At 41.6% G+C, this 21,712-nt stretch overlaps 1 protein-coding gene across 2 annotated transcripts; it reads left to right on the top strand.

The window, feature by feature from the left end:
• The first annotated feature begins 1,076 nt into the window (after positions 1 to 1,076).
• Positions 1,077 to 21,633, top strand: ankrd52a (ankyrin repeat domain 52a). 2 transcript variants are annotated; one of them, XM_069140780.1, is made up of 29 exons: positions 1,077 to 1,278; positions 1,866 to 1,949; positions 2,062 to 2,140; positions 2,323 to 2,393; positions 2,616 to 2,816; positions 2,939 to 3,026; positions 3,674 to 3,816; positions 4,020 to 4,232; positions 4,941 to 5,019; positions 5,123 to 5,237; positions 5,430 to 5,512; positions 5,889 to 6,006; positions 6,102 to 6,170; positions 6,250 to 6,390; positions 6,717 to 6,779; positions 6,900 to 7,011; positions 7,107 to 7,178; positions 7,273 to 7,474; positions 7,609 to 7,696; positions 7,854 to 7,971; positions 8,374 to 8,593; positions 8,703 to 8,790; positions 8,914 to 8,997; positions 9,482 to 9,550; positions 9,669 to 9,814; positions 10,204 to 10,286; positions 10,513 to 10,595; positions 10,840 to 10,931; positions 11,366 to 21,633. In XM_069140780.1, exons 1-29 carry the CDS (start codon positions 1,252 to 1,254, stop codon positions 11,635 to 11,637), a joined length of 3,303 nt encoding a protein of 1,100 aa, XP_068996881.1. In that variant the 5' UTR covers positions 1,077 to 1,251; the 3' UTR covers positions 11,638 to 21,633. The 2 variants fall into 2 exon arrangements, with proteins under 2 accessions (XP_068996881.1, XP_068996882.1); XM_069140781.1 differs by lacking the exon at positions 9,482 to 9,550.
• The last annotated feature ends 79 nt before the right edge of the window (positions 21,634 to 21,712 follow it).

The following is a 21,712-nucleotide window of genomic DNA, read 5'->3' as shown; positions in this document are numbered from 1 at the left end:
ATATAAAATGCACAGTATATACAGTATATACAGTACAGTATATATATCTATATATATTATATACAAACAACCAAGAAACACAGTCAACAGTGTTATTGTTATGTGATGGATTTTGCCAGAGGTGAGTTATTGTAGACTTATTCCGGTCGGCAGGAATGATCTCCTGTATCTGTCCTTGTGACAGCGGAGCTGGAGGAGTCTTTTGGAGAAAGTCCTCCTCTGTCCCTGCAGCAGGTGGTGGAGAGGTTGGTCAGGATTATAAAATATGGATAATAATTTGTTCAGCGTCCTCCTCTCCACCACCTTTTCCAGGCTGTCCAATTGAACTGTTTTATTTTAACACTGCATAGAAATATAATTTCATTTACATTTAACCAAAATATTCAGTTGAGCTTTGGCCTGACTGCCCTGCAAAGCCAAAATGCAGCAACTACAAAAAAAAAAAATGTACCTTCTATATCTTGTTATAAAAATTATTATACAAACTGCAGTAATTGCACCAAGGCCCGTTAAGGCCTTAGCCTAAGAGAAAGCTAGTTTGGTCACTTTTTCCTCATTTTTTTAACACTTGAAAACTTGATTTTAATGCTCCAACCACTTACCAATTGAATATGTTATACAACATATAACATATGTTATAAATAGTAACACCAGGTAAAGTAGTCCTGTTAAGCTGATTTGCCAAGCTTTGCAGAGTCTGCCTAGAGAAATCCTCCTGGTCTATTTATTCATTGATTTTTTTTTTATTGTTTAAATCAAATCTTGAAATTATTATATTTAAATGTACCTCTTTAGGTAATATGTACAAAAAAAACAAAAAAAATCTGAAGAAAAGGCCAGGATATATTTTGTTTGTAGATCCATGGTTCCCCCCCCCCCCCATTAGATTAGCCAGACAGAGTTCAAGTTTGTAGTTTTGTTGTTCGTTTTTATTTATATTCTGTATTTTTCTACATTTTATATAAGGTCAATTTTACAGCGAGTTGCGGTTTTCTGCCACACGGTGCCGCCATTTCACCCAGGGGAGGTGACAACGGCCCGCCACGCCTCTAGGCGGACCCGCACCGTCGTAGCCAGTCTCGTCAGACCAGACACTGGATACAGACAACAACAGTGACAGATCAAGACCGCATTTCTGTTTGCAAAATCCGCTATGGGTGCAGTCTGAGAGAAGTGGGAACAGCAGCGCGCCGCAATATACCTCCGAGTTTTATCCTCATGAAGGAGCTCCGTCCTGGCTGAGTTTGGGAGATGGGAGTACTCAACATTGCAGACCAGGTAACGCTGAAAGAAAAGCGCTCCGTGTTTGTGCCGTGGCGCAGTCTAATTGCTGGGACGGAGACCTGCTCCTTGTGCGCAACGTACTTGTTTTCATGCTCAGCTTATCGGCGGCGCGCGTTTACCGAAGCAGATATCCGCGTCGTTAATTGCGCAATTCCGTCGTGAACAGCGATGCCGCTCGGTATTTGCGAGGCGATCGCGTCGGTGCTCCGGTCCGGGGCCCTGCTGGGGTCCGGTTGCCAGCTCCGCGAGCAGACTTTAGCTCGAGCGAGAGCCCGTTTTGGTTAGCTGACGTAAGTTGTTGGAGCGGGGCCTGCAGGCCTCGGCCAAGGCTCGGGGTATCTCCTGGAGGAGCGCGAGAATCGCATCCAGTTACCGACAATGAAGCGTTAAATGTAATATTGAACGCCACGGCGGTGTATTTATCGATCTCGCGGAATAGATAATGGCGTCGGCGCGGATTTGAGCAGCTCGGATGCGTCCATACGATGTGCGATGGTCTCATCCGGTTCGTCGGTGCGGATCAACGCTAACGTGATTTCATGCAGCGTTATATTCATTTAACCGGTGTTTCTGTGTTGCAGCCTCCTCTGGTCCAGGCCATCTTCAATCGTAACGCCGAAGAAGTTCAACTATTATTGCACAAAAAGGAGGATGTCAATGCACTGGTACGTTTGCAAGCACTTTCCGTGTTAAATGGTTGCAGATCGGGAATGATGTGTGATGTTAAAACGTTAAAAAAAAACAAAACTCAAAATCTTTCTCTGGGCTGCTCGACAGGACCAAGAGCGCCGTACGCCACTTCATGCTGCTGCCTGTTTGGGTGATGTCCATATAATGGACGTCCTCATTGAATCAGGTGAGTGAGCTGCACCTGACACCTGGCAACGAGCTGCACATTCACCCGTTTGTCATCATCCCAGCAGACATGCTCCTTATTTTTGCTTCACTGAATTGCATTTTTTTTTTTTTTTTTTTTTTTATACCTGCGACGTCTGTGACCCCCTTTTTAAAATGATGTTGTGTGTGTGTGTCTTTCAGGTGCCAGTGTAAATGCTAAAGACCATATATGGTTGACCCCGTTGCACAGGGCAGCTGCTTCCAGGAATGAAGTAAGGAATAAACTCGTTTTGCCCCCTTTTTCAAAGAGCCTTAATTAATTCTCGGTCAGATGACCAAATCTTGTAATTCTATTATGCATTCACCCACGGCGATTACTGCACTCATTTACGCGCATGCATCCAAAAACTATTGCCCCGACGGAAGGGAAATGCAGAAAGCCACAGATACGATGCACACTTTTAAGCCCTGGTGGTTGTTTTGCTTATCCCCAGAGGGCAGTGGGTCTGCTGCTGAGGCGCGGAGCCGAGGCAAACGCACGAGACAAGTTCTGGCAGACACCGCTGCACGTGGCCGCTGCCAACCGAGCCACGCGCTGCGCAGAGGCCCTGCTGACCCAGCTGAGCAACCTGAACATGGCCGATCGCACTGGCAGAACAGCCCTGCACCATGCAGCTCAGAGTGGGTTCCAGGAGGTGAGGCTTTGTTTAATTTAATCTGTAGAGGTGAACCTTTTTATGGATTGTCGTAATTAAACCAGACGCCAAGAGAGGTCAATCTATAATTTTTTTTTTTATTTATTCCATTTGTCTTACAGATGGTGAAGCTGCTGCTGAACAAAGGAGCCAACCTGAGTGCCATCGATAAGAAGGAGAGACAGCCCATCCATTGTGCTGCTTACTTGGGTTCGCAGATTTCACTTCCTTGCCAATGCTGCACTCCACATGTTTTCATTGTCAGCTAGCTGTTAACCCTCTGAATATCTCCACATGGTATAAATACTGAATTATTTACATTTTTACAACCTCTACAAATTCACATCTGCTCTCCGTCCTGTCCCTGCCGTTCAGAGTTTTTGTCATGTGACTGGTAGCCTCGGCCAAGTCATTCAAGTCTTCCCATTTACCGCCACATCATTTTTTTTAACCTTATGTGGATTGTGCATTTTTGGCAAAATTTTAAATGAGACATATCGAATTTAGATTTTTATGACCATTTTAATCTTCGATTTTGTTAATTTTTTTTTTTTTTTTTAGAAGTGTTTGGCGGACACGATTAGTTTAAGGACCATTGGAAATTTTGAATCTGGCAATAATTCAGTTGCAGTTTCTGGCTGTAATGATGGTGTAATTTTGGCATTTTGTTTTAAAGAAAACATGCCCATCAAACCTGCCAGGGTTCCCGAGGGTTAAAATTCACAGTCATCACAGTCTCATTTACTTCTCTCTAATCTCTCTTATATGTGTTTATTGTTTTTGTATCCGTCGAATAAAGTCGAATTCATGCCAGAAATAATACTGACATGTTTTCTCCCGTTCTGTGTTTCTGACAGGACACGCGGAGGTTGTGAAGTTGCTGGTGTCCCGCAGTGCCGACAAAAGCTGCAAGGATAAGCAGGGCTACACACCTCTCCACGCTGCTGCTGCAAGTGGTCACCTCGAAATTGTAAAGTACCTGCTGAGGATGGGGACAGAGGTGAGTGATGATGTATGTATTCATTATTTCAAACAGGTCTCACTTTAAGACTCGCCAAATTCATCTTCCCTGTTGTCAGTTATATTAACCATAACAAGCGTTTATCGAAAAGTCTATCATCACGGTCGTCTGAAATCGTATCGGACGACACTTTCAGGAGCCAGTTGGTACCGCCTGACGTTATGTTTGTGTTTTACGGTCAGATTGACGAGCCCAACGGCTTCGGAAACACTGCGCTCCATGTGGCTTGCTACATGGGGCAGGAGGCTGTGGCTACGGAGCTGGTGAACCACGGAGCTAATGTGAACCAGCCCAACAAGTGTGGCTACACGCCTCTGCACCTGGCCGCCGTCTCCACCAACGGCGCCCTCTGTCTGGAGTTGCTGGTCAACAATGGGGCAGATGTCAACCAGCAGGTATGAAATGAGATGTTATTTCTGTGCTTTTATTTATGGTTTTATTTTAATTTTTTCCTCTTACTAATATTTAGGAAAATTTTACGATAATTAAGCGTTAATTATTCTTTACTATTGCTAAAAGTACAGATGCAGTGCGATTCATTTTGTTTGGTTAGGCTTTAATAAAAAGGTGAATTTTATTGTTATGGTCAGTTTTAGAGAACAAATTTAGAGAAGTGTATGTGTGTATTTGGTTTTAATTTAACATAGTGCAGTGGATATGGAGAATTATACGCACTGTATTCCTGTGGTGAATTTACAGTTGTTATGCTTGCAGAAATGACAATATTGTTGTGTGTAAAAAGGGAATGCATGAGGAATCCCAATTAATGGAAGGATTAATATGCTATTGATCCTTCCTCTATGTATATCTTAAAGGACTTTAAAAATGATACTGTGAGAATTAACATTGGTCAGAAAGTTAGAGGCAGTGGAGGCGGCATTGTTGTGAAAATGGAGTCAGTGGAAAGAGACCTGTCACTTTAAATGTTTAATTTGAATTAAGAGCAGAGAGGAAACTACGTGTTAGCTGCTGCTATCTTTAAAAACCCCTGAATATGTGCATCATAGCTTTAGATTTGTTTAGGCCCAATCAGTGCCATAGTAATGATGTCTAGATAGTGTTAAGATAATATGACTTCATATTTTGTTTGTTGCCCTCTGCAGAGCAAAGAAGGGAAGAGCCCCCTGCACATGGCAGCCATTCACGGACGCTTCACACGCTCTCAGATCCTCATCCAAAACGGTAACGATTGACTCCACCGTCTCACCGAGAACGTGTTGGTGAATCCGCTTTCTCGCCTCCTAATGGGTCTTTGTTTCGCTCCCTATTCCCTGCTTTCTATCAGGTGGGGAAATCGATTGCGTGGATAAGTATGGCAATACTCCTCTCCACGTTGCTGCTAAGTACGGCCATGAACTGCTGATCAGCACTCTGATGACCAACGGAGCAGACACGGCCAGGTAGGAGAGAAGCTCTCAGTGGGGCTAACTGATATAATAGTATGAAATAGTTGTAATATGAGGGTGTTGAACCACAGTAAAGATGCCTTAAAGTATACGTGTCATGCTGAAAGATTGTTGAGTTCAGGCGGAGTTGCTTTTGTAATTTTGCCCCTTCGGTTGCTAACATTTAGTTTGTTTTTGTGTTTTCAGACGTGGGATCCACGGAATGTTCCCTTTGCACTTAGCTGTGCTGTACGGGTTTTCAGACTGTTGTCGCAAGTTACTCTCCTCAGGTTTGTTCCATAAATACTGTATGTGCACTCAAATTCTTTTTTCTTTTTTTAACTTTTATTTTACCAGGAAGTCCCATTGCGATAAAAATCTCTTTTACAAGGGAGACCTGGCCAAGATAGCAGTCGTACAAAGTCACATGCAATTAAAATGCGGCGTACACAACGTAATATACGAGATCCACAATAAAACAGCAACCTCTTCAATAAAACAAACACTTGCCTCAGTCATCACATTCCTGATGAAGCCTTTAAATTTATCAGCTGATACACAAAGTGCCAACTTTTAGATCCTTCGTAGCTCCTAATTAACTTAATCTTCCATGTCTGTGTTTATGTTCACTTTGACGTCGCCATCTCTTCTCCCCTCCCCCGGCAGGTCAGCTGTATAGTATAGTTTCATCTATGAGTAAAGAGCACGTACTATCGGCTGGGTTTGACATAAACACCCCTGACAACTTTGGGAGGACCTGTCTACACGCTGCTGCCTCTGGAGGGTAAGACGCACGATCTCTTTCAGCACCGGAATGTCAAAAGGACCATAAATGGTCCTCTGACGAAATGTTTTCCTCATGATTTTCTGTCTCCGCAGAAATGTTGAATGTCTGAACTTGCTCTTAAGTAGCGGTACCGATTTGAATAAGAGGGACATAATGGGAAGGTGAGTTCTCCTTCAGTTGTCTGTGTTTTTCATCCCATAACACAAGCAAGAATGGAAAGTGACTTCATGCTCCCTGCAGGACACCGTTGCACTATGCAGCTGCTAATGGGAGGTACCAGTGCACTGTGACCCTGGTGAGCGCTGGCGCTGAGGTCAACGAGCCTGACCAGACAGGCTGTACTCCCCTGCACTACTCTGCCGCCTCCCAAGCCTTCAGCAGGTTGGAAACTTGTTTCTCTCTCTCTCGTTTTGTTCTCTCTGAAACGGCAAATTCAACACAAGCCAACAAATTCTGTCCAAAATAAACAACAACTGTTGATTCAGAGGACTGATTGATTGGTAGAAACTGTCAAATAAATGGTGGTGTTTGAAATACAAAAACAAAGCCCTCTCCTGACCTTATCTCTCTCTCATTACTCATTCACTTCAAGCACTGAACAGTTTCTTCTCCTTTAGAGTTCTTAGAAAGCAGTCTGAACAACATAATCAAGAAGATAAAACACTCAGGAAAGGTAATTGAAACAGGTCGTTTCTGGGTTCTTTCAGAGTTGATCGTCATTTTTCTGGGAACCATCAGAATGATGAGGACGAGGCGAAGGAGTCGTACTTGTGAGTTTTCTTTCTCTAGTCTTAACTTTATTTGACCAACATGAGTAAGGTTTGTTGTGAACAGTTATTACAAAACATCACAGAATGACATGTTTTTCTGGTTTCTGTTTTTTTTAACAGCTGCTTGGAGCATCTTTTGGACAATGGCGCTGATCCATCGATGGTCAACTCAAAGGGTTACAGCGCTGTTCACTATGCAGCTTACCACGGCAACAAACAGAACCTGGAGCTGGTGAGTTTTCTGTTCACAAATATCACACGCTACATATCAAGGATTAGTTAATGGGGTTGTTCTGCTTGAAACTGACTGTTGCGCTTTACTTCTAGCTCCTGGAGATGTCCTTTAATGCACTAGGAGACATAGAGAGCAGTATTCCCGTCAGCCCACTGCATCTCGCTGTAAGTGTTGCACATCAGGTCGCCACTGCATTTAGTTGACATTACGAGGCTGATTAGAAGCAAAGTTGTGACTGTCTTATCTCTGCTCCTGCAGGCTGATAAAGGCCACTGGCAGGCGCTGCGTGTGCTCACGGAGACTGCAGCCTATGTGGACATGCAGGACGCCGCCGGACGCTCCGTACTCTACCTGGCTGCCCAGAAAGGCTTCGCACGCTGCGTGGAGGTGCTGCTGGCTCAGGGGGCCTCCTGTCTCCTCAATGACAACCGTCTAATGTGGACTCCTATTCATGTTGCAGGTCTGGCGCTCAGCTGGGAGACTGCATAGCAGTGTTTCGGATTGTTATCACTCTGGATAGAGTCAATTTTATGTCATTGAGTGTATTTTTTTTTTCTTTTCTAATTGTGTTTTTTGTACTTTGTTTCATACCAGCTGCCAATGGTCACTCGGACTGTCTGCGCATGATGATTGATTACGGGGAGGAGGGGGATCTCATCAACGTGGCAGACAAATTTGGCCAGTAAGTTTTTTTTTTTTTTTTTTTTTTTTTTTCTTTTAAAAAGATGACTTCAGTTTGTTCAGTCAGCTTTGAAAAACAGTTTCATGCCTAAAGCTGATTTGACCAATGAACATACAGTGCTAAAATGCTTCTTTATGGTTACCTCCGTCTCCTTCAGGACTCCTCTAATGCTAGCTGTTCTGGGAGGTCACACAGACTGTGTCCACTTCCTGTTAGAGAAGGGTGCCTCACCAGATGCTAAGGACAAGAGGGGCAGCACCAGCTTGCACAGAGGGGTAGGTCAAGACCGCTGCATTCGGGGCGTCAGCTGTCCGACAAAAACTTAAGACAATTGGAGGATCAAGTATAACAGAGTACAGTGGAGGTCAAAATTTACAGCATAATTTACGATTTCAATAGACAACCTAAATGACTCATCTTTAATCACACACATGGAGTAAAAACCTACTTCACTATAAAGCCTTGTGTTTGTTTTCTGGAATAGACTAAAAACCCTGTCTGGGAAACATGCCCAAATGTTCTATTAATACTGCAATAGAATACATAACAGATACATATGAATAAAAACTATTTCTATGTTTGAAGTGAAAAAAAAAAAAAGAATTTCTCATTTCCTGAATGCAGGTTTGCTGCTTTATGTCGGTGGAGTTTGTGTAATTTGAACTCTCTTTGCTCAGGCGGTGTTGGGCCACGACGACTGTGTGACGGCCCTGCTGGAGCACAAAGCTTCTGCGTTATGTCGGGACATCCAGGGTAGGACACCGCTGCACTACGCTGCGTCCAGAGGCCACACAGAGATCCTGGCCAGTCTGGTGCAGGCCGCCATGGCAACGGACCCGCAAGATAAATTGCTGGACAACAAACAATACACCCCATTACACTGGGCTGCTTACAAAGGTTTGCTCAGTTTGATGGACTGGAAACGTCTAATCCCCAAACCTAAATGTTGCAATTAATCACTGTAACATCTGTCGTCGCGTGTAACGCTGAGTGTGTTTGTTTGCAGGGCATGAAGACTGTTTGGAGGTTTTACTTGAATTTAAAACATTTATCCATGAAGAGGGAAACCCTTTCACCCCCCTGCACTGTGCTCTGTGAGTATTAACATTCTCTTGTCCGGTGTCTCTGTGTGTCAACACTAATTGCTTTTACTGAAAAACAACAACAACACTCTAGAAAGAATCATCGTTTCATGAACCCGCTCGTCTTGTTTGTAGGATGAATGGCCACAGCGGTGCTGCAGAGAGGCTGCTGGAATCTGCTGGGGTCCACATGATTAACACCAGAGATGCCAAAGGAAGGTGAGGCTGCAGAACAAAAGAGCTAAATATATTGTACGAGGTCAAATTTGATTCAGAAAGCAGGCATGTAACATAATGATCATAGGGTAATAAGGAGGTATAGACTGGATGTACTTCTCATTGTTATAGAGGTAGTATTGTTTCCGGCACGCTTGAAAGCCTTCGTGAAGCCCGCTACAGCCCGTGAAGCTGTAAGAGACGGATGATCAGAACTAGTCCTTAAGATGTGCTGTCAAACCGCGTCAGAAATTTCCGACGGCCTAACAAAGACAAACAAACAAAAAGATTGCCATCTTAGAAAGGGTGACGGAGGGGAAAGACACGATATAGTTTAGAAGACAATCAGGGAAACATTATTAGTGTTACAGTAGATTGTACACAAGAAAAGTATTAAAAAAAAAAAAAAAATTAAGTAACAAATTTAAATAAGACGGCTATAAAGGGGAGTACAGGTCTCTCACATCTGCATCTCTGCCTGATCAAGGTGTGAAGTGGGTGCAAATGATGGATCGAAAAAGTGCAGCACAGACACCCAATATCAGAGGTCAGAAAGGTGCGGGAGGGTGTTTCTGACACTAGACACACCAAAAATACAACTTAACACCGTGTGATTACAATCAGGGGGATTATAATACTCAATCATGGGTTGGGCCGTCTCTGTCTGCCTGTAGGACCCCACTGCATGCTGCTGCATTTGCCGAGGATGTCGCAGGACTTCAGCTGGTGCTTCGCCACGGGGCAGAGATCAACGCAGTGGACAAAAGTGGACGCTCTGCTCTGATGGTAGCTGCTGACAAGGGACACAGTGGCACCGTGGGTGAGTCTGTTTATTCTTTTCAAGGACAAGTTACAGAGTGCTTTACGAAAGAAAAAGGAAAAAAAAAAAGAAAGAAAAACCTGATCAATGTTAAATATTAAAAAATAAATACAGAAAATTAGGTTAAAATACAATTGAACTAAAACACAGAAAACAAACAGTTTAAGAAAATTCTGTTCTAAAATAGTGTGTTTTTAAGAGGGATTTAAAGGAGGAAACCGAGCCAGCCTGCCTGACCTGAGGAGCCCCGACTCCACAGAACAGTCCGCTCTGGTTTTTAAGAGGTGGCTGTTTGTCACTCTCTTTGTCTGTTGTGCTGACTTTAATTGTCAGTTTGGGACATCGGTAGTAACATCTTATTAATGTCTTTGTGTCTCTGTGTCGTCCAGCCATCCTCCTTCACCGGGCCAAGGCCGACCTGACACTGCTGGATGAGAACAGGAACACTGCCCTGCATTTGGCCTGCAGCAAGGTACACATCAGTTACTCACTAAAGTCGAAGCTCTGCCGCGGTGTGCCGAGTGCCAGCGCAAATGCTGATAAGACAGAACTGAAGCATGTACAGTTTTTCTAAGCACTATTTTTAACTAAATAACACCAGTGAATAATGAGTTCGAAAAAAACATTTTCCGTTTTCTTCAAATGCTCAGCGATCAATCATCAATCATTATGACTGTCTTTTTGATTTTGTTCTTCAGGCCCATGAGATGTGTGCCCTGCTGATTCTGGGCGAGATCCACAGTCCCACTCTCATAAATGCCACCAACAGTGCTCTGCAAATGTGAGAACTTAGTAAACATTTTAAACTGCCAAAAAACATTTGGTGGCAAAAAGCGCTTCACTTAAGTTTACTGGGGATTTTATTTTGTCCAACAACCTTGAAAAACTGCACAGGCCATGTTTGTCCACGTACCACTTTTTTTCGCCAAATTTGATTGAATGTTTATGGTATTCTCTATGTGTGCACATTAGTTAAGTAGTTTGTCTGCCAGCTGTCTGTCAAACTCTGCCTTGCTCTCCCACAGGCCCCTCCATCTTGCAGCACGTAATGGCCTGGCTACGGTGGTGCAGGCACTGCTGAGTAGAGGAGCCACAGTGCTGGCTGTGGATGAGGAAGGTGAGGCACTATACGTTTCTCTTTTCTCAGTTTATCTTGTGTTAGCTTCTTTACTACAAATCACATATATCTTGTCGGATAACCCTTTTTTCCAAACCACACCATATTTTCTATTTTTGTTTGAAAACTAAAATGTGCAGATGTGAAACTTTTGATGGATAATCTGCAAGTTCTCAATTATGGTTCGATGGGGGGGTTTTTTTTGCACCTTTTTGTGTGCCCTTTGTTGCTGAGAAGGTAACGCACAAAGAGGTTTTAGTGTTGGAAATGATGAGTTTTGAGAGTGACGTTTCGAGCCATGAAACCAAAACAAGTAGAGTAAAGACTCTAAAATGCTCTGTAGAGCCGAGTTAAACTGTGAAGTTGATTATTCTCTGCGAGTTCATCACTGAGTGAAACCTTTGACCGAATGTGTCCGTGTTGATGTCCGTCAGGCCACACCCCAGCTCTGGCCTGTGCTCCCAACAAGGACGTGGCTGACTGCCTGGCTCTGATCCTCTCTACCATGAAGCCTTTCCCCCAGCGGGACCCTTCCTCCTGCTCCTGCTCCTCTCCCACAGTCTCCTCATCCCCGGGTCTCAACTTGCTGAAGCACTGCGGCATCACCGCCGCCTGCGCCCCGCTGCCCAGCAACGGCCTCCACAACGGCTACGTCAAAGACCGTCACGGTGCACCGGTCGGCCTGGACGGGTGTCTGTCTGAGTGAGCTCCTCGAGCCCCCCCCCCTCAGCCAGCTGCTATCACCTTCATCACCACCAGGGGGCGACTCCCTTTAACATGGCCCAGAGGACCAGGAGAGCACCCACCCACATGTCTGTTTTCTGTGTATGTATGTGTTTGTGTGTCTGTGCGTGCGTGAGTGTTTGGTCTTCTCTTGAGGTGCAGTCAAACCTAATATGCAATTAGATCCCATTCCTCCATCTCCTAGTAGTGCTTAATATGTAGAGGCAGATTGCTCTACAAGGTCACTCAGACGAAGTGCAGCATTCAAAGCAAACACTAGCAATCTGGCCATCTCGAAACCATTTAACCCTTTAAAACCATAATGACATGATTATATAACCAACATCTAAGAGCATGGAAATGTCTGTATCCTCAGCTGTCTCACCTCATATCATTCAGTATAAAAGTCATATCATGTTTAATCAGTTGTGGTGACCTTGTAGAGGAACATACAGCCTTCCCAAAAGAATGATCAAAGAGTTTCTTTGTTTTTTGATAGTTTATCTTTACTCTTTTTTTTTTTTTCTTCTTCTTTTTTTTTTTTCTTTTAGTTTTTAATTGTCCGTTAGCTTAGATTTTTATGAAGGAACCACACAAGGGAAAAATCGAAATTTTTGCTTAAGAGTGCAATGCTTGTGTACTACAGTACAATCTGAAATTTGGAAAAGGGTCACAAAGATGTTTAATTCCATAGCGTACTTTAAATGTACGGCCTAGAATTTGTTTGGCATTTTAAAGATAATTTGGTAATGCTGCTGAATACATTAGCATGTCTCCTTCCAAAGGAGAGCCATGTTCGGGTCAGCGTTTATAACATCGATTTGTTCTTAATGCCGACTTCATTTTTTAAAGATGCTAAATAAGTGTTTGTTAAGCTAGAATGTTTCTAAGCATATAAGTTATGACCAAAGTTGATCAACACTACTATGGCTATAAATTATTTATTTGAGATGAACTGTACTGTATAGAGAAAGACAATAGATCTCGATATACCTCGTCAACTCGTTTAGCAGCTGCTTCATCTTCACCCAGGGTCCGTAGGCCTAACGTTCTCTTTTTGTAGGACTAGAGAACTACTGTAGGATAGTGACTGACTGAGGCCTTGTTTATTTCTAGATGAAGGCTTTACTAGTAATATCTGCCAACAACACCTCATCAAAGCATCATATATCTGAGCACATAAATGAACAAGCCATTTCAATTTATTTCCCATCTCTTTAACAGTGTTTTTTCGGAGAAAAAAAAAAAAAAAGATTTCAGAATTCGAATGGCCTGATTATTGAACGAGAGCAATCAGTTTTTGGTTTTTAGGCACTAATGATGTTTTTGTTCTTTTGTGTTTCTGAAGTTGAACCGGCCATCAGCTTTTGTGGTTGGCTCTCACTAAAGGAGTATTTCTCTGAGCTGGTGAACTAGTCTTAAGCATCTAATAGCTTACATCTCAACTTCTCGGTGGTGATCAATTTGAACAGATTCAGAGTATTGTCTGCTATTTTTATTGGGCAGTTTTCAAGCAATATTTTCTTTTGGCCTTTTTTGTTTTGTTTAGCATTATTGAATAGACAATCACTGTCACAAGGGCTTTTGTTTCCCTGGAATGTGTTTGATTTTTCTTTTATTATTATTTTTTGTTTTCTTCAGTTTTAAAAAAAAAAAAATTTCATGACAAATTACCTAAAGACTAAACGAATGGCTCTGTGTGTGCCGGGCATTTTACTGTCAGTGTCAACACAAATGCACTGGATTGCCTTTATGGCATCTCATGAAATGCCTTTTGACCCATGCCTTCCGTAACACATCATTTCAGTTGGATTGCTTAATGGCAGAGTATGGCGAGCCCGAAGTCTGATTACGTTTCCACCCATTTGATAGCAACGGCATTGAAACCACAGTTGCACCACAGTATCTAGTGGGAAAAAAAACTAAACAACCAATTGCCTGGCATATCTTTATGTCCCGGCGTTATCAGTGACCACGGGGTTGATATCCCTGATAGAATCAAATAGGGCTAAGAGGAAAAGGAGAGGGATCTTTGCTGAGGCCAATACCTGTTGTTTAGATTTCAGGAATAGCAGAAATCCAAATATGTCCTTTTTGGTGTTTATTTTGTTGTCTGCTCATCCCATTTTCTGGTACTAAGCATACTAAAGATGATTGTATCGGACCACTAGAGCTGTTTGTGACTTTTAGATGTTATATCTATGCTATTATATTGTTTGTTTTTTTAAAACCATCTGCTGGTGGTTAAATTACACTGAGTCAGATTGTTTTCATTGGCGCGATAACTTCATATCCACTGGTAATGAAGTGGCACAATTGCACACATTAGTTGACTGGATGAGAGATGAGGACCTAGACTAGGCTGTGTCGTTAAATGCCCTTCACAAAATGGCTTTTGTTTTGGCGTATTTAACTTCGATGTTTTTTTTTCAAGAAAAGTGACACGAATCCTATTCAGAGCAGTGATATCGATGACTTTAGTGGTGTAATGGGCATTTCACTCAATCTGCATGACTGACTGAAATGAAATGGAACTAATTGGTGAACCCCAGCTTTTGTTCTCTTGATCAATTTCTAAATTTCACGAGAACCGATATTACATTAAGACTGGGCATAGGTACATACTTTCTTTGTAATCTCAGGATCTGTGCTGAAGTAGCAGACAGAATTTATGAATCCAATCAGATCTCCGCAGGATGATTATGTCCACAGTTTGTGAAGGGATGTTCCATAATTTAATTCCTTTTTAACCCTAATCCCTTGACACTTAATTAGATAGTCAAGCACGCACTTTAGTACATTCAGGTTCTAAGTGTGAAAAATAGAGCAGATGTAATGTATGTACTTTTGTTTACATGCATGTGTGTTGCTGCTGAATACAGGAAGGTAGGGTTGCAAAAGACAAAAGGCTGCAACAAAATTGTACTATTAACAATGCATTATTTGAAAAAAAAAAAAAAAAAAAAATCACGCACACTTCGGGACAGCGTCAACTGCCCGCTTGTGGCATCTATTTCTGGGCGGGCGCCCCGGCAAAGTGACAAGGTTACATTACCCAGCCTACTGTTAATAACACAGACTCTGGCCTCAGTCACTTAAAGTCAGTGCAGTGATTCTACAGACACCTCAGGCAGGCTCCTCAAAATCCTCTACACACACTCTCTGCCATCTGTAGGTGCTGTCAGGCCAGCCTGTTAAGGCAGAGATTTTTTTTCTCTCTCTCTCGTGATGTCCTTATCTGACCAGTGAAAAGGAGCCGTTGCCCCTTGCAACTCTACAGGTTGAAACTGAATCCTTTTGTTGTATCACAGTATTCTTATACATGCTTTTTTTTTTTTTTATTTGTGTGTACCAGTGATAACTGAGTGATTGTGCATGGAGCTAGATCACTATTTTGATATAGCAACGGTTAAGCAAATGGAGCATATAACAATATATCTGGAGTCAGAAACGGAAAGCAATGTAAGGTCCAATTGTAGCAATAGCGCGTGTGTGTAACAGTGTGCAGCACAAATATTGCACTGCCATCCATTTAGGCCAATTCAGTAACTCATAGCATAAATGCCAATGGAAGATTTAAATGCGGGTTAGATGTCATAATCTTTGGTCACAAATAAGGCCTGTTTGCCAAAATGTGTAGAGACGGGAGGGAAAAGCCTCTCCGTGAAGCAGCAAAGGATTTATGCATATGTTCAAGCAGTTTACAGTCTGACCATCAAATCTGAGCCATGAATTTTTCTGACTGAAATGAATGTAGGGTCAGTTTAGAGCAGGACAAATTTGCTTTCTCCCGACTTTAAACTGTTGCTCTTCATTTGTCTTGCGTAGATACGATTTTACAGGTAGCATGTAGTAAAATAATTCTCTACATATTATACAGTATGTGTAGTTGTCTTCCTGCATCGAAGGTCTGGATATGGATTTTTATTTTTTATTATTTTTTTCCTTTGGCATTATTGTTGGCATATAGGCCTGCTGTTTTTGAAATATCACTTTTCTTTCTCTATACATTTGTGTAGAGCGTAGCCTAAAAGGTAAACAGAGGACAAGAGTTCAGACGAATTTAACATTCACGTTCATCCATTCCATTGAGATTGCCTTACAGTACAGTAAAACAAGAGGGACAAAAGGGTCTACAGTAGATATGATTACACACACACACACACTCGTAAATAGCCTATATTTGACAAAAATGCACCTAAGCTACACCCATTTAGTGCCATAGAAACCTTGATTTGCCTTTAGACATGAATCATATTTACTTGGTCAGTAACATATTCAGACGTAGGCAGGATTATTACGGTTTTTGTGTTTGGAGCTGCATGTCTTTTCGCCAATTATACTAGTCAAAGGAAAACAATATAAATATTTGCATGGATTTTTAGTACTTTAATGCAAGTATTCTGTTAAAATTTGGTGTTGGTAGAAGTCTATTTTATAATTGGACATTTTTGAAGAATATAGTTAGGCCCTTTGGTATTGGCAATGCAATCCCTAGGTTGTGTGTTTAACCAGATGGTTTATAATGTATGTGTTACCAGGAAGAGAAAAAAAAAAAACAATTTGATGTCCAAAAAAAAAAAATAAAAAAAAGCATGGTATATACAGTACAGTATAGAATTGATTTGCCTCAAGGGATGTCTCGGTTCTTACTTGAAGTAAATGGCAAATTTCAATTCAACTCTCTGATCCACTGTTGAGCCTTTTGCCTTAAAAGCTGATAAGGAAAATGATACCTGGCAGTACCTGATAAGTTGCATCACCTGCAGAGTTATGCTACTTGGTTGGATTGTGGGAAAAAAAAAAAAAAGAAAATTGGCGTTGTTTTTTTTTTTTTTTTTTTTTTTTTTGGTCTTACCGACATCTTCGGGTGTCAAGAAGCACACAAATAAATTTGAGGTAGCACATAGCTCAAGGTTGCCACGGTGCAGAGATTGTCCTGAGAGGTTGGGATATCGCCATATTTTCCACTGTGAATGAATGAATTCAGAATTCACTCGTAAACAATCAACTTTGGCTTCTCTGTTATCCAGAGCCAAACGACACTGGAGATAAAAAGTGGTGTACCTCAAAAAGAATAAAGGTAAAAAAAAAAAAAATTCAGACAGAAAAGACGTTCTTATGAAAAACGCTTGTACAGCTATGCTAACAAAGAGTTAAAATCTTGTGATCCATCTTGTTGTGGGTAGTGTAATTCTGCTTCAACCAGCCTAAATCAGATGTATCTACGCGGGAGTGTTTGATTAGTGTCGGCAGATGTCTCATGTTTCCTACCTTACGAAGGGGCAGCCAACTGCACCTTGTACTTTTTATTGGACCTGCAGTTTTACCTCATCAGTGATCTTTTGTGTGACGATGCTGACATTGATCCTCTGTGATTTCTTCTTGTTTCTCCTTGATGCCAGTCGTGTAGATTTCTCTCTCTCTCGCTCTTATAGTGCGTGTGCGTGTGTGTGTGTGTGCGTGTGTGTGTGTGTGAATTTTCAACATATGCATGTCAAACCTAAACATGCACGAGCCCTTTTTTTTTTTTTTTAGAACTGAAAAGCATAGTTACTCCGTTTCAACATATTTCTCTTCATTAATAATCAACATGAGTCTGTTGTCTGGTGCAAGTCATTTAGAGTGAAGGGTACAGTCTAATTTACGGTGGGAAATGAAGGTAGCTATAAAAACCATACCTCTGCAAGTCAAAACAATACAATTTGACTGTATGACTAATGCTAGTTTGACCGCGTTCCCTGCCTGAACACTTGGTTATTAATTTCCCCCTCCACCAATAGGACCTGTGTAATATCGAGCACAGTGGTGGCATGGTGCCTTTTATTTGTTACTACCGAAAGGTACGGTCTTCCATTTGTATTTCCCAGAAGCCTTATAATGGGAAAAAGAAATTACCCTGAACATACATGACGACAGTAGATAGGCTCATACTCCCTCCCAGCATTATTATTATTAATATCATTTCAATCCTGTATGATCTGATTTAAAACGGGAAAAAAAAAACAGCCTAAATAACTCTTCTGTATCCATCTGAATTTCACTGCATTTCTAGTAACCGAGTGCTCCCTTCGGGGAGCAGAATAAATTGCACATTACTGTTGCGATTTTAGGGCACATCAAACATTGAATGGATGGGGTTCAATAGTACAAAAGCACAAATCCAAAGAAGGCACCTCGGGGCTCAGTTGGCTCTCCCAACAATAAGAAGCGAAGGAGCCGGCCTACAGACCAAATTTGGCAAAGATGTAAGGAAAAACCATCCGACTCCTGAGTACAGAAAACATGAGGTTTGATTGTCAGTAACACATTAACTGTAGAAAGACCATTGTCTGGAATATCAGAGCTTATTCTTATTGTTCTCCTCAACTCTTTGGGTATTTCATCGGCAATTAGTAACTTCACAGTGCAAACCAAGTTGTGAGCTGTTGCGGTACCTGCGTTCAACATCGAATTTAAGTGAATCTGTTTGTTGTGACTGTGTTGCAAATTGATTGTGGAGATTGTTTTGTGTTTTTTTTTAGGGTAGACTGACTACAAGTAAGGTGGCAGTAGTAGCTGTGTGCAGTGTTAATAACAGTGTGATCATATTATAGAAGTGACGTAACATTTGTTGTCTTACTACGACATTAAGGCATGAATCATCTTCTGTCGAGCTGACCTCGTTTGAAATAGACAAAAGATAAAAAGTGCAATAACCTTTTGTTTATCATTGCTTCCTCGGTTGAAGAAAATATTATTTGATATGCCCTTTTTTTTTTTTTCTTCTTCTTCTTCTTTTTTGTTAACACCAAAAGTCACTCATCTGTAGCAAATGAAGGATTTCAAGTGGTCCTCTTGTTTGTGTTCAGAGAGGTGATATTTGATAGTGGAGTGTGTGATATTCCATTCTTAAAACTGTGATCAATATCCGACTTTAAAAGCTGCCTGCTCAGACAAAGGACCGTGCACAAGTTGACTGATAGATTTGAGTAGGTGCATTTTTTTTTTCCTCTCTCTCTTCTTCTTCTTCTTCTTCTTCTTCTGGATGGACTTTGATGGTATTGTAGTTTGGGCTTCTGGTTTTAATAACCGGCAGACTCGTTCATTTGCATGTGTAGATGTGTGTATATGCATCCTCTCTTCCTCCTTGAATGAAACGTTTTCTCAAAAATATTTAGACCTGCTGTCAGTGATGTATGCGGATAAAAGGAAATATGAAATGCCTTATATTTGTTTTCAATGTTAAGCATTAAGGGTTCTTGCGTGTCCCTCCCTTCTCAGCGTGTAGCCTAAAGTTTGTACAGTTAAGAAACTCATGAGATTTATATCTACTGTATAGCCTATGTGTTTTCAGACTTTGTTACTCGGAGGTCCTGTGATTGTGGTTTTAGAGAAACATTCCCCTTGAAAGTGCCGTTTGTTTTCACCAGCAGAAGATGTGTCTTGGGGGGTGGGTGGGGTGGGAGGGGGGGGATGTATTTACACGAAGGGAAAACAAATGTTCACAAAAAAAAAACAAAAAAAACACACAAAAAAATAACCAAACACTTTCCCGGTGTTTACTGTTGAACCTGTTGAACCGAATGACACAAAGTATTTGTGCAGGTGAAATAAGGCAGCAATCTTCTGATGGAGCACCTTATCGACTTGCTCCTTCTGTGAGCCCACAATGGAAATAGTCTCTCACCAAGCTTGATTACTCTAAAGCAGAGCCATATCACAGAATTTGCCCATTAGGAGCCCCCTTGAATGTGCTATTAGGAATAGCCTACTGTAGGAAAGGATGTATACTGCATGTTCTGTGACATTTTAGTAGTGGTAGTCCCTTTCATGTTGTTTTTTTTTGTTTGTTTGTTTTTTTTGTAATGTTTAGTCTGCTTCACTGTAGATGTCACCACCTCATTGCAACTCACAAGCTATTAACAATCCTCTCACAACTGGACTTAAAGCAGGCATTGATCTGCTGCTGAGGCAGCCTTAATTCATTGCAAAATTTGAAAGAAAAAAGAGAGATGGTAGGAAAAAGGGTTGCCTGTTTTTACTTTGAGTGGCTTATCTGGGGAAATACAAAGGAGCCCTTATCACGAGTGGAAGGACTCTGAATCAGGGCATGTGATGAGTTACAATCAAAACGTTTCACAGTGCACCTTCATGGGAAAAAAACTAGAAAAACAACACAAAAAAAAAAAGTTGGCTCGTCCACCCAACATTCCAAAGTTGATTTAATTTTCCACAGTCCTGTCCCTCTGATTGAGGAGGTCCTTTTTGCTTTGCTGGTGAATGAAGTGGGCATGTGTGTCAATGACAGGGTTCCCTATTTAGCCTAACGCTGATTACCTCATTTAGAAATCTGCAAATATACTATTCTACTGTGTGTAAAGGAGTCAATGCCATCACCAGCAGCGCGGTCTCGAGACCTGTGATGACAACAGGACCAATGAAGTTACTCTGTTGAAATTAGCCAACTTCAAAATACAACCAGTCTGGGAATATAGGGTTAAGACACGATTCAAAATTTTTTTATTTTTTTTTTTGTAAAGGCCAGATGGTCCTCTTAAGATTTCTTCAGTTAGTAAATCACCACAGCTGCTACCCCAGTCAGCCTCGGGAGCTGTCAGGAAAGCTGCATAATACCGTTTTTTGAGGCTTCGCATTAATATTCCACCTCATTTTACAAAATAGAAGTGGAAATCTTAACGTTACGGTTGTTACAAACCGCTCCTCAAACACTGACTGGAATAGCAACTGGTTGGCACTAGCATGGCTCGCGAGGCCTGGTGTATCTCACGATTATTTAAGTGAACGATCATATTGGCATCACTTGCTGTTTTTTCAGTAGCATTTCTCCTACCTCCTTGTTTTGCAGCCTTGAGTATTGTTTGTCTTCGCCACCTGTTCTGACTTTAAAAGAAAAGAAAAAAAAAGTCTATTCACAGTACGGGAATACAGATTTATCATAAGCAATGGTAGTTATACATAAAGTGTGCTTGGTTGTGCTGTATGTGTATATGTCTATTTGACGTTGATAAAAACAAAATATTTATGAGAAGCATTTATACGACAAAAATACCACTGGAATGTGAAGCCAGACAATGTTATGATGCAGATTATGATGATAGTCTATCCCCCTTTAACATACAGTGGCGAAATGGTCAGAGGAGTCTCATCTTTTAGAAAAATGGAAAAACCGTGCATTGGCTTTATTTTTTAACACCATTTATTCCTTTGGTTTTCCTCTTATGCACATACTTCCCTGCCTAGCTCTAATAGTGTTCAATATGTCAACGTTTACAGCTTCGTTCTGGGTCAGCCATCGATTGCCCTGCAGTTGGAATTACATCACAGGTTATCACAAGGAAGATAGTTAGTTGGATTTGTACTTGTGTACGGGGGTGAGTTTGAGGCCCTCGAGCCGTATGCCTTTGAATCCATCTGTCCACTCTGAACCAAATTCTGCTACATAGGCGTCCGTCTCCGCACTGCCCCAACATTTTACATTCAAGTTTTAACTACAAGGGGTACAGGACAAGGTGAAAGGTTTGAGGTTTTCTGACCAGCCCCCCCCCACCACCACCCCCACCACCCCCTTCCCCAACCATTCACCCACAACCCTCCACCCACTCACGCCTTCTCCCATGACAGGACCAGCCCCACTTCCCCATCACCCACCCGCCGTCTCACCTAAACCTCAAGCCATTCATTTTTCTGTTTTGTTTTTTCGACAATGCAATCCTGAAAGCACTTTGCCTTGTTATTCCTTTGTGTGAACATGTGAATGATAATTTGTTACAGAAATGTTAAATATGTAAAAGATCATTCACTGTTTTGGAAAAACCTGCATCTGTCTTTCTGACGTTAAAAGATAAAAAAAAAAAAACAATTTAGTGACATTAAACCGGAATCTATTTTATAAAATGTTTGCTGCAGCCAATTGGTCTTGTCATTCAGTATTGTGGCTTAGGGTTGTTTGTGTTCAATAAAGTGCTATTGCTAAATATTTTTGGACTCTGGAGTTACTTTGGACTAGTGATCACCATTTCGGGTCTCGAATTCACATTTTTTTTTTTATCTTCAGC

Source organism: Embiotoca jacksoni, unplaced genomic scaffold (genome assembly GCF_022577435.1).
Source record: "Embiotoca jacksoni isolate LCO1_2020_lvr unplaced genomic scaffold, fEmbJac1.0.p SCAF_9, whole genome shotgun sequence".
NCBI classification, from domain to species: Eukaryota; Metazoa; Chordata; class Actinopteri; family Embiotocidae; genus Embiotoca; species Embiotoca jacksoni.
Note: the sequence above shows the minus strand (reverse complement) of the source record. Positions and strands in the feature narration are given on the sequence as shown.